The sequence below is a fragment of the Terrapene carolina genome, unplaced genomic scaffold (assembly GCF_002925995.2).
Source record: "Terrapene carolina triunguis isolate 2854851 unplaced genomic scaffold, T_m_triunguis-2.0 Scaffold95, whole genome shotgun sequence".
Lineage (NCBI taxonomy): Eukaryota > Metazoa > Chordata > Testudines > Emydidae > Terrapene > Terrapene triunguis.
Window position 1 is genome coordinate 19166660 of NW_020664446.1, and position 12655 is coordinate 19179314.

General features: G+C 41.2%; 1 protein-coding gene across 3 annotated transcripts; it reads right to left on the reverse strand.

Moving 5' to 3' along the window:
* Window positions 1-784: 784 nt before the first annotated feature.
* On the reverse strand, window positions 785-8349 carry CUNH10orf88 (chromosome unknown C10orf88 homolog). Of its 3 annotated transcripts, none has more exons than XM_026651170.1 (6): window positions 8056-8349; window positions 7071-7274; window positions 5772-5841; window positions 4977-5183; window positions 3181-3656; window positions 785-1368 (listed from the first exon to the last, which is right to left on the reverse strand). In XM_026651170.1, the coding sequence occupies exons 1-6, from the start codon at window positions 8256-8258 to the stop codon at window positions 1140-1142; spliced, it is 1389 nt and encodes a 462-aa protein (XP_026506955.1). In that variant the 5' UTR covers window positions 8259-8349; the 3' UTR covers window positions 785-1139. The 3 variants fall into 3 exon arrangements, with proteins under 3 accessions (XP_026506955.1, XP_026506956.1, XP_029767190.1); XM_026651171.2 differs by lacking the exon at window positions 8056-8349 and adding an exon at window positions 7813-8005; XM_029911330.1 differs by lacking the exon at window positions 4977-5183.
* Window positions 8350-12655: the final 4306 nt, after the last annotated feature.

Sequence of the window (12655 nt, forward strand, 5' to 3'; positions counted from 1 at the left end):
TAATTACATCACCCCCCCATGAGAAATAGGCACACTTAAGGGAATAGAAACTCCTAGAATTGCATTTGCTTTCTCACCTAAGGCATGGCAAGACTGGGGTCCAGGGCCGGCTCTAACTTTTTTGCTGCCCCAAGCAGCGAAAAAAAGCACCGCGCTGCTAGAACCCTGCCCCCGCCGAGCGCCGCCGGAGCCTGCCCCCCCCCCCACCGAGCGCCGCGCCCCGCCGGAGCGCCCCCCCCCCTGCGGAATGCCACGCTGCCCCCCGCCACCCCAAGATTGCCCGCCCCTTACCAGGTGCCGCCCCAAGCATGTGCTTGGTTGCCTGGTGCCGGCCCTGATACTATAGGGTCATTCCTCTGGTTCAGGATTACCATAATGCAGAGATCCTGTCCCATCATACTCCCTATATAAAAGGGGGCCCCCTTACCTGCTCCTTTAGGGCAGTTTCTGCTACTACTGTGGGCTGAGGTTCTGACCAATACGCTACACTAAATCCATCCAAACAGTTGTGTGCTTGTTTTGAAATGAGCATCAATAGAGAAGGTCTGTCATTTAGGTCATTGATAATAGTCAATCCACTTTCTGTACTGTGCTTCAGTTCAGCTTCAGCTTAAAGTGTATCAGATAATTATTCTGAACTGGTGCATTAGAAGTAAAAGGTACCCTATCTTTTTAACCTTTAACCAAAGAACTAAAATAAACTAAAACTAAACAGAAACTGAATTCTGTTTTATTGGCAACCCATTTCTAGAAGATTAAAAAACAGAAAACAATTAAGCCAATATAAATATAAAAGTTACAACTCACTTTATTTATAGCATATATTTCATAGTTCAAGTAGAGATTGAGAAAATGTATTTCAAGTGGCTTTTTAGAAATATTTTTAACTAAATAAGCCACAAAAATACATACAAAATTCTTACACTTATGAAAAATATTGATATTCTTAAAGATTACAGATGTTTTATAACACTAACATTTAGTGTACAATACTGGGCAGAATTACAGTAACAAATGTAACAAACAACTTGGGGGGCTTAGAATTAGTTTAATAAATATTAAGCTTTGTAAAGACATCAAAATAAATACTTGCCCCTGGAAAGTATTTATATTGGGGTTCTGTCTCTTTCAAATATTGTCTATCTCTCTCCATTTGAGAGTCCTTCTCCAGAGTCATATTGTTCTTGTGACATTTTGTTTGATCTGGAGTTTTGAACCATGTCCATTAACAGAACAACTTTAGTATCTATATGTTCCTGAAGTTTCTGCATACTTAGATCAATATAGTCCATTAGTTTTTTCTCCATCAGTTCCATATTTTTGGATATGACCTTTTCCAAGTAGGAGCAAATAGGCTGCTGTTCCATTCTGCAAGAAATGTAAATAATTAGTCATTCCTATTTTTAATATGGAGTCAGTGAGCATGCTGGCTAACTGACAGAGATCCCAGTGCCTCAAGGAAGGGCACTGAAGTTATGAAGTATTACTGGGTTTCTTAGAATATGCACTCAGTAGAGGAGGTACTCTTAATGTTAAAGTCAAAATAATAAATAAATACTTACACCTTTACTACACAGAAGGCCTAATTTTGTCCAAACACACACTGTGCAACATATATTAGTCAGGTGTATATCATAAGGGCAAGATTTGCCCTATTTTACATTAGTGTGTACATTTACCTGTACAACTAACCAACCAAAATACTTTTTGTAAGTGTGTAAGAGTTAAGATACTATGTTAATCTGTGTTTAATGTAATCTTACCCCAATACTGAAAATGGTAATTTTTTGTTTAAGAAAAGATTAGCACACTAATCTGTACAAATTTCATTTTATGCTTCCATACCTGCATAGTGAGAAACAAAGTTAGGGAATTCTCAGTAAAATAGTAGCACAAAAGCCACACATCATATCCATATGATAGATTTACATTATTTATCATAGTATGTATGGGAGTATGAAATCTTGGGGAAAAAAAAGGTTTGGAAAAAAATAAAATTGGCTTCCACTTACAGTGACAGCGTATTCATCAATTAGGACCAGCCAGGTCCAAGTTTCAACTTTTTCTGCCATTTAGGGTTGATTGGTTTTTTTTAAACACAAACACAACTTTTTGTACATATTTAAATGCAAGAGCTATATTCTCCCTCTCTCTCCCTTTTTAAATGTCTCAAAAATTAACAGTTTGTACTAAAACTTTCCAGGATATTCATCATACCCACACCAGGGGGTTGGGGGAGGGGAACCCTTGCTAAATCACTTCCCACATGTAACCAATGCAATGCCGTGTTTCTGTCAAGCTGCAACAGAGGGAAAGTTAGCTAGTCATTTTTCATTGCTGCTATTCAGAACCCAGTGGGCAGTAGTATCAATAAACTGATCTTCAGTCTGCTGATACTTGGGAAAGATATGAGCTTTAGCACGGGCAGACACTGGAGCTTTTCACTAGGTGGGAAGACCCAAAAAATGAACACCAGCAAGGAGGGTAGTGTAGTAGAGACACCCCACTCATACAAGTTCTGGGAGAAACAGAAAGAGAATGCACCTTTTGCCGCTTAGCAGCCATAGAAGATTTTGGAACAAGGCTTCACACATTTATCACATCTACTAAGCAGAGGCTCATAAATCAAAAAATGGAGCCACCAAGCACAGTTCAAGTAGAACGCCCAGATAAGGAACACCAGCACTTCCCCCTTTCCTGGTAGCTGGAGATGTCTGAATTCTCACCAGAGTACTGCCAACTATAAAGCACTCCTTTTCCTTTCCACCATCTTACATAATAGTCTAAAGCTATGAATCTGGTAACATGGGAGAGAAAAGGTAGGAGAGATTGATGGGATAAGTTAAAGATAAGTAAACTGTGATAAAGGGGAAGAAAAGAAAGACACCTAGAATAATGCAGAAAAAAGTACACTAGGATCGGCCACTGGAAAGAAGCCAGGATTATGAAGATAATGAAAAATATTCAAATACATTTCAAAATGCTGATTAACATTGTTCATTAAATAGGAGTTCACAACTGTTTTATTCCTTTAAATTGCAATGGCGGGGCTTTATGGTGTGTGGCTTTGGAGTACTGTCATGGCAGAATTTTTTTATTTTATTTTTTAAATACACTATTGCCAACAGGCACAGTCCACAGGCTAGGACAAGTTGGATAAGTGTATCAAGCCTAACTTACCCAACAGTTTGAATGCCTTCCCCTTTAGCTATTGTACTCTTCTCAAAATGCTTATTCCCATCATCTAGCTGAAGATGATTTACTTGACTACATACGTTTTGAAGAAAAGGAAGCAGCAGCCCAGAACTGGGCATATTTGAGTTTGCACTTGCTTGCTCTTGCATTAACGATGACAACGTAACTTTAAAATCATTTCCAGGAAGAGAAGTGCTTTGTTGCATAGTTTTAAGTCTTTCAAGATCAGGAATATTCTCTCTACCAGGTATCCATGTGTTCACGTCAGTATGTGTTTTTAAATCTTCAAGAACTGTTTCAGTTGTCAAACAACTTTTAAAAGGAAAGGGTGCATTGGATGATTGGTTTAATCCTCTAAAAGCAGCTGCATTGTGCAATCCATCAATTGTATGCTTGTCTCCAAAGACAGATTCCTTTTTTCCAAAGATACATTGAAGTTTGTTTCCAAGAGGAAAACTGTTCTAATGGAAATAAGAAAATGTACATATTTAATGGTGTTATATTATGAATATAAATTTACAGAAGTAATAGATGTGCCTCTTCTCTCCCCCCTCCCCCGCCCCCCCAAAAGGAAGCATTCTGTAGCATTTTAGAGAACTATAGCATTCATTCCATTCTCACCAGTGTAAAGTTTATTCAATGAAAGTGATATGAAAGTTTATTATAAAGAAAGTTATCTACTGATATTCTATGGAAAATAAAGAAACTTTCCCAGTAAAGAAATAATGTGAAAGTGATTAACATTTGCAAGATGAAGGTTTAGAATAGCTACAAATTTTTTTACACTGAACTTCAATTATTGAAGCAGGAGTTGACTAAATGAGGGCTCCAATACTAAAAATTACTCCATGTGGGTGGGTGCAGGGGTCTGTACATATGCTTCTCTTTGCAGGATTGCGGCCTAAATCCAATAGTTATACTACAAGTACTTCCCCTTTTATTTGGCGGAAACAAATTTTATTGTAATGAAGATACAAGGGTTTTTTTAAAAACAAAAACAAAAAACCCCACCATACATACCCCACACAATTCTCAAAGTAGTGACAGCTCAGTTGTAACAAACAATATCTATCCTAAATTATTAAATGTATAGTAATAGTCTGCCATCTCAAGTTCCAAGATCACTTTTTATCATTTGATTTTAGCAAGGAACTTGTGACCTTTTCCTTTTGGGTGCAAATCTCAGCGTCACCCATGTTTGGTTAGTTTAAGGCTGGATTACTGCTACAAGTGGCTGATCCTTAAAAATAATTAATATTTAAATTGGCGTAGAATGTGGCTGCACAGATATTAAACGTTATTTCCTGCAGGAAACACATTACACTTCACATACTCAGTGATATGCACTGACTAGCACCTAATTTTGAGTTGAAATGAAAGGTGTAAGTTTCAAAACCTGAAATGGGCAAACTGTTGCTATAATACTACAGTTTAAAAAAGAACTACCTGTAGCTACAGATCTCAACCTAACAGCCTCCCTGGTTTAAATGGAGAGGGGAGGAAGGGTTCGTGGCATAGTGTTTTTAGTGGGGAGTCTTCAACTCTGGAATTCAGTCAGTCAGCTTGGCTTTAGTGACCTTCAGCGCACATTGCAAGGCTCATTTATGTTCCCAGGCTTGTTACAGTGGTGGTGGCTAAATAAGGTTTGAAATAGTAAGAAGTTTCTTTGGAGAGGTCTTTAATCAAATGAGTTTGGAATATGCGTGTAACACAGACACAAAACACAAAGTCCTGGATTATGCCTTTTTATAAATTTAAATAAATCAAGTGTGGTAACTTGCCTTCTGCTGAAGTCGAACCATATTCATGAGTTGCTGAGCACCTGGAGATAACTTTGACCCCATGGATTCCACCATAGTTTGAACTCTGTCTAGATCTACGCTTGATCCTAGTGAAGGAAGATCTGAGGCAGATTTTGCAGAAACTGATTTTACTTGTACTACAATTTTAGTTATGAGTACTCTCTGTCTTTCACTAATGGAGAGCAGCTATTGAAAAAAAAGAAAGATAATAAGCTTTTAGAACAAAAGTACTACTTTGGAAATTAAAAGGTCATTTTAGTGGAAAATTGAGACCTGTTTAATAGACTTCCTACTACTATTATTCTGAGTAGTGCTCATATTGAAATAGAATATGAGTGAAGATCAGTTGTGCTTAAGTGTTGGCATGATAAGAGCCTATGTTTAAACTTTATGCATGCGAGTAGTCCCATTGACTACAATAAGATTACTCACAAATGTAAAATTACAGATGTGCATGTTTGTAGGATCAACACCTAAAATTCCCATTGTGCACAAACTGTTAAACATCTAGCATATGTCTATTTTACAAAATTATTTGTTTAAGAGCACTCCTCTCTCTCTCTCTCACTCACACACACACTTTAATAATGACATTTTAAGACATTTGTGGTGTGGATTTGACATGAGAACCCTGGTATCAAAATCCACCTACATTTTTAAAGAGAATACTCAAACCACATCTCAGGTTGATATAAACCTAACTATCATCATCTGAGTAACAGATAATAAGGCAAAAAATTACAATTTAAAACATAATTTTGTGGAACTTCCTACCTTAATTCTACAAGAGGTTGTTGAGTACTCCAATTTAAGATATTTTTTGTATAAGGTAACCTTGTCATTTCTGTTAGAAAAATAAAATAAATGAGAGCTGTGAAGTCTCTATATGGTAAATGCTACAGAAATGCTTTCTACAAGAGGACAAAAATATCAGCTATTATATTCAGATGATAATGAGAAAAGAGCAGAGTGGGTCATCTTTTAACAGAATATTTTGGTTTTAACACTGAAATTCAGTTTGGATTTAATCATACGGCATACATACACACAAGTACACATATAGTTCCTGTTTTTTTCATGCATGGTATCCACAAGATTTTCTTCTCATTTTGGCTTGACTGATTGGTTGGTTCTTAAATTAGCAAGTTAAACAACATATCTGGCCAAATGTTGATGTACTGTAATTAAAGTCTACCTCCTTTTATCCTCTCCCCCTCCCCCCCCCCAAAAAAAACTCCATAGGCAAAATCTTGCAGCATATACAAGCAGAACCAATACTGAAATATATTTTTATTCCTCTCTTTGGAGCCATATATAAAGAGAATTTAAAGTGATCCTAAATGGCTTTTAGAGATTACTACTGAATTAAATACTTTAGCTCACTGAAAACGGTAGCTGACAGCCTTAACCATCTGTTTGACACAGACAACACATTGGCAGTGTAAACCACTAATGTGCGTCAACAATGACATGGAAGGCCTACCTTGAAGGGTGAGAAGTGCAGTTTCTATGCCCATTCATTCCTTGGTCTCTGCTGAGACTGTCAAGGCAGCACAAATTGTGTTGGTGGATATCTGACCACTAAAAACTCAACTGAGACTAAACACCCAGTAGATGGCAACACATTTTGTTCACTAAGGGCTAGTCTACACTTACCGGGTAGTTCGACGGCTGGGGATCGAAGTTCCGGGTTCGATTTATCGCGTCTGGTCTGGACGCGATAAATCGAACCAGGAAGTGCTCGCCGTCGACTGCGGTACTCCAGCTCAACGAGAGGAGTACCGCGGAGTCGACGGGGAGCCTGCCTGCCGCGTGTGGACCGCGTCTGAACCGCGGTAAGTTCGAAGTAAGGTATGTCGAATTCAGCTACGTTATTCACGTAGCTGAATTTGCGTACCTTACTTCGACTTGGGGGATAAGTGTAGACCAAGCCTAAGACACCTGGGCTACATTTAAGCCAACAGTCTAAAAGCAATATAATACATCACCAGCCCCCCTAAAGCAGCCAGTTTCCTTTTCAATTTGATTTAATAAGCAAATACTAAACTGAGCCTACATAATGAAGACACTTACCTATCATTCTGGATGGTGCAGACAGTCTGTCCCCTACCAGTTCCACAATACTCTTCTCCTACATATACTTCCATGTTTCTTGCCTCACTTAAAATTCCAACATAGACTATTTCCTCAGATCCATGAGGATCACACTGCAGGTACAGTAAGCAGGGAGTTTCCTTTTCATCATTTAAGCGTCTCTCCAAAACCACAGAGTTCTCACTAGAAACATAAGCATTCTGTTTAAGCAACTTAACAACATTTTATTTAACCTATGCTTTCCAGGTAATACTATAGTTTATAAAACATAAAACAAGAACTCTTCATTTAAAGTCATTCAGTTTTTAAGAGAACAGATACATAATCTATATTTTTGTAACTGCAGTATTTACAACGAAGAACAAACACTACAATTACAGGTTGTATGTGTGTGTGTGTGGGGGGGGATATTTATATCACGTTTTACAAATTTCAAACTTGCTGTGGATTCAGTCTGCAATGAAAATTAATGGCTCTGCCACATATGAAGGAAGTTTTGCTCCCAAATACTGTTTTAAAGTCGGGGGTGGAGGAGGGCGGGAAGAACGTGTGTGCTATCAATATTTTTAGTTACACACAGGGAGATCCCTACCTTGAAATACACTAATCAGTTCCCCTGATGCTCTAGTTCTCACAGGACATGCTCCGATAAGCATGTAATCAGGTCTAGTTACGTCTCTTTCCATTAAAAGTTGTAATCTCCCCAGGGGGTAAAACACACCTGCCCGGACACGGTGAACCTGTGTGAAGACTCACTGCCTCAGTACAGCGCCTGGCACTCAGGAGAACAGCTCTGTAGCCAGGGCCCCGGCCTAAGCCCATCGCACCCCAAGGCGAGGGTATTAGGGGGTCTCGGGACTCCATGGGGCAGGAGAGGTTCAGATCCACACCCCGCCCGGGATAGGGCTCAAGCCTCCACTTCCCCGCAAGCGTGTACGTGTCTGCGTTCCCGGGCATCCCTTACCCGCACTCGGGCGGCGCCAGCGTGTCGCCGTCACTGGCTCCCTCGGGAAGGAGACGCAGGGTGTCCGCCAGGCCCCCGGGAGACGAGGGGGACACGCAGTCCCACGAGCAGCCGGCTGCGATGCGGGGGCGGCGGAGGGGGCCATTGGCGCTGCGGATGCCATCCTCGGTTGCCACAGCGCCCGCCAGGCTGCCGCTCGCCATCGCAACCGTCCCGCTCGCTGCCAACCGTCCCCTGCCGCACCGCGCCGGCCAGAAATAACCGGGCAGAACTGATTTCTACAGAGAACATGCTCCCCACCGGCCACCGTTCCGGGCGGAACGTCCGCCTTCCAACGGTCACGGGGCATTCTTACCGAGCCGCTGATTGGCTCGCCGCCTTCCCGTTCTTCACCAGCCCCAGCGCGTCTCAGGCGTCCAGCCCGCAGGCGCAGGGGCACTGTCTCCCCTCCCCCCCATCTCTTTGGTGACGCGCGTGCCCACAGTGGCAGTTGCCCTCCCTTCCGCACTTAGCTTCTGAGCAAGCGCGCTAGGGCCAGGGCGGAGTGAGAGGCTGGTGGTTGTGTGTGAAGCGGCCTGAGGGAAAGTAGCTGCCGGCCCAGAGAGCGCGTGGCTTGCAGCTGCGTCCTGGGCCCGTTACTAGGTCAGAAGAGCTGTTGGGTGGAAACTGTGCAGCCCAAGCCCCATTCTGTGGAAGGCCCCATAGTACGAACAGCGACGGCCTCAGCTCCATGTTCCCCTTCAGGGGCTGCGACGGCCTCAACCCCACCTTCCCCTTCTGGGGGCTGCGCTCCCTCCCTGAGCATAGGCCCAGCCTCTGGGCTGAGGGGAGGACGTGACCATGCGTGATTCTCCTGCCTTGCACCTTGAAGGACACCTGCACACACCTTGAATACCTTGTGCAGTTCTGGTCTCCTTAGCTCGAAAAAAAAAGATATATTCGCATTGGAAAAGGTACAGAGAAGGGCAACAAACATCATTAGGAGTATGGAACAGCTTTTGTAGGAGGAGAGATTAAAACGATTGGGATTGTTCATCTTGGAAAAGAGATTACTGGGGGGGAAAGAGGTCTATAAATCATGCCTGGTGTGGAAAAAGTGACTAAGGAAGCATTATTTACCTCTTCATATAACACAAGAACCAGGGGACACCCAATAAAATTAATAGGCAGCAGGTTTTTAAAAGCAGATGGAAGTATTTCACACAATGAACAGTCAAGCTGTGGAACTCTTTGCCAGAGGATGCTGTGACGGCCAAGACAATAACAGGGTTCAAGAAAGAACTAGATAAGTTCATGGAGGATAGGTCCATCAATGGCTATTAGCCAGGATGGGCAAGGATGGTGTCTCTAGCCTGTTTGCCAGAACCTGGGGATGGCTGACGGGACTGATGATTACCTGTTCTGTTCATTCCCATTGAAGCACCTGGCATTCGCCACTATTGGAAGATAGGATAGTGGGCAAGATGGACCTTTGACCTGACCCAGTATGGCCAGTCTTATGTACTTTTCTCCTGGTCCCTGCAAGGTTTTCACTGTGGTTTCACCACTGGTGGGTGGATTGCAGGGGCCCTGTCTGTAACATGCTGTGAGAGATACGGGGTGGGGGGACTAGGGCATATGAATCATCCTGAAAAATCAGACTAGATGTAGATAAATGAGTGTGAGATATCTGTGCTTGTGGTTATCTCTGTAACAGATTGGTTAGGTTGCAATGAACATGTGAGGTCAAGAGCAAATGGATGGGTGTTTATAAAAATCTGACAAAGGAAGGAATAAGGCGCTCCTCCCTTTTCCCGCCGTCCCCCTAGAAAAATCAGTGGTTATTTCTTCATAACATCCATGTGAGGTAGATAAGTAAAGATGTGGAAAAGCTATGGGCTTGATCCTGCACTGTTGAAGGGAATTTTGCTGTTGATTTAACTTTGGAACAGCATCAGAGCTTAAATACATAATGTGATCTAGTACACTTTTTCTGCTAAAAGAAAGAGTTGATTGCTGGCTGGCTTTCATCATGCAGACAGTCTTCACATTTATTTTAGAATTTGTTATGGAACAAATTATTTCAGTGGATATTTATTGTGATTGATTATTATCTGTTTCACTTAACTGAAAATTCTTGTGTCTGAAGCGAACTTTTGTGTGAGAGTGAAGGACAAAAAGGAAAGTATAAAAAAACCCAGAAGACTTATCAAATCTTGATAGTAAAAACAAGGATTTCAGTCTTCAGTTTAAACAGTAAGACCTGAAAGGCACTGCATTTGGGGAAATTTTGATATTGCTGTTAGAGGGTGTAAGAACCAGGGGTCACCTAGTGAAATTAATAGTCAGCAGGTTTAAAACAAAAGGAAGTACTACTTTACACAACACACAGTCAACCTGTGGAACTCGTTGCTATAGGATACAGGCCAAAACTATACATAGATTAAAAAAAGAATTAGATAAGTTCATGGAGGATAGGTCCATTAATGGCTATAAGCCAAGATGGCCAGGGACACAACCCCATGCTCTGGGTTTCCTAAGCCTCTAGCTGCCAGAAGCTGGGAGTCAATGATGGGCTAGATCACTTAATAATTGCTCTGTTCTGTTCATTCCCTCTGAAGCGTCTGGCAATTGTCACTGTTGGAAGAGAGGATAGTGGGCTAGATACACCATTAGTCTGACCCAGTATGGGCTTTCTTAAGTTCTTATGTTTTATTATCTTTATCTTGAGGATCCTTCCTCATATAGGGTCTGATCCAGCTTCAGCTGAAGTCAATATTAAAACCTCCCTCTACTTCAAATCTTTGCTTTCTAAGGCCAGGACCGGCTCCAGAGTTTTTGCCGCCCGAAGCGGCGGGAAAAAAAAAAGAAAAGCCGCGATCGCAATTGCGATCGGCGGCACTCCAGCGGCAGCTCCACCATGCCGCTTTCTTCGGCGGGAATTCGGCGGCAGGTGCTTCCCTGCGAGAGGGACCCACCACCGAATTGCCGCCGAACAGCCCCTTCCCCTTGGCCGCCCCAAGCTCCTGCTTGCTGGGCTGGTGCCTGGAGCCGGCCCTGTCTAAGGCTCTGATCATGCAAAGACTTATGCACATGCTTCACTTTATCCACTGTGAATGATGCTTTGAGATCGGTGGGACTGTGTAAGTCTTTACAGGATCGGGACCTAACTTTTTTCTTCCCATCAAACAAAGCTTACAGAAATTATACACTTTTCAGAGTGGAATCAGTGCTGTCCTTGCCTTCGTTGTCAGGAATTTTATTGTACAGCAAGTGAAAGAGCTCTCAATCTCCCATCCCTCTAGCTGACCTGGAAAACAAAAGTCCAGATCTAGACATCCAACTTGAGTCTTCTGCCTGATCATGGAGAAGGCTAATAATTGGTCATTGACCAACCCTATCACTATGTATGTATTTTAAAAAGTATATATTATTTGGAAAAAAAAATGCCCAATAGCAGCTTTTTTTTTTACTACCAAAGTTATTGTAAAAGCTGTTTCAATAAGATGAAAAAGACCACTGAATATGTGATAGCAACAAGGACCTTTTTTTGTACTTATTACACAGACATAACTGTGTTGTTGGGTTAAGGCATACAGTCATAGAGCCCAAATCTGTAAAGATTGCATGTATGGTAGTCCAAAATGAATTTGTTGAATGCTGATGAGACACCACAGAAATTAGAGATGGAAAAGATCTATTAAGTTATGCATTTGTTTCCAGTGATTTATTTTGCATTAGGACACTACAAGGGTTCAGATTTCTTTCTCTCTTGTAGTGCAACTTTATCTGCTCAAAATTAGGCAACTGAAGTATGCAATTGTTCTGACACCTTACATTTTGGCAGAAGAAACACAATTAGATGACTGTAAAGAGAAAAATCTCTAAAACCCGTAATAAGCACAAATTCATATCACAAATGCAATAGGTGTCTTCCTGTTTTATATGAAGTCCCTATTTAAATGGGAATCCAGAGAATGTGCCTGTGCTCTATCAGCATCTGGAAAAAATGAATTTCAGAATTCCTAGTAAAATTGCAAAACAAAAGTACCACCTCTTCTCAGTAAATAATTTAATGGCAAGAAGATGGTGCTGCATAATTTTCAAAACGTTTTGTCCAATTCATCCAATTGAAAAACATTTTTTTCTACTTTGGACTAAGATGTGGCATATAAAAATTCAGCAAGATCATTTTGCTTTTGGGAAAGCTAAAGGATGATTCAAAATAAGACTTATGATGGGAAGGTTTATTGTTAACTATGGAGGGAAAGAGAGCATCACCATAATTACATTCTGTTGCATTTCTGGATTATATGGTTAATGTGTGAGTTCTGTGTGTTCATAGGGACAATATTTTCAAACAGTTTTCTGAAATAAAAACTCCTAAAGTGAAAAACAAAGAACAATTACAAATTGAATCTGAGTAATTCTGGTACATTTTAAGCTGCATTTTTGTTGAGCAGGTTCATATTAACTCAGTAACCTAGCTTATATGATGCTTTGTTTTCCTGTCTAGCATTTGAGAGTATATTGTTGCTGGTCTTTGATCTCAAAGGGTTTTAGAATAAATCAGTTTTGTCTTGTCTAGGGTTACCATATGTCTGGTTTTTCCCGGACATGT

Bases quoted from the DNA above. Each gene is read 5' to 3' on its own strand.
- CUNH10orf88 (XM_026651170.1), bottom strand. From the start codon at position 8,258: ATGGCGAGCGGCAGCCTGGCGGGCGCTGTGGCAACCGAGGATGGCATC. The intron at 3,657-4,976 runs GCAAGTTACCAC...TATTTCCATTAG, and splicing joins TGGTTCGACTTCAGCAGAAG to AACAGTTTTCCTCTTGGAAA. The intron at 1,369-3,180 runs GTAAGTTAGGCT...CATTTCTTGCAG, and splicing joins GAAGGCATTCAAACTGTTGG to AATGGAACAGCAGCCTATTT.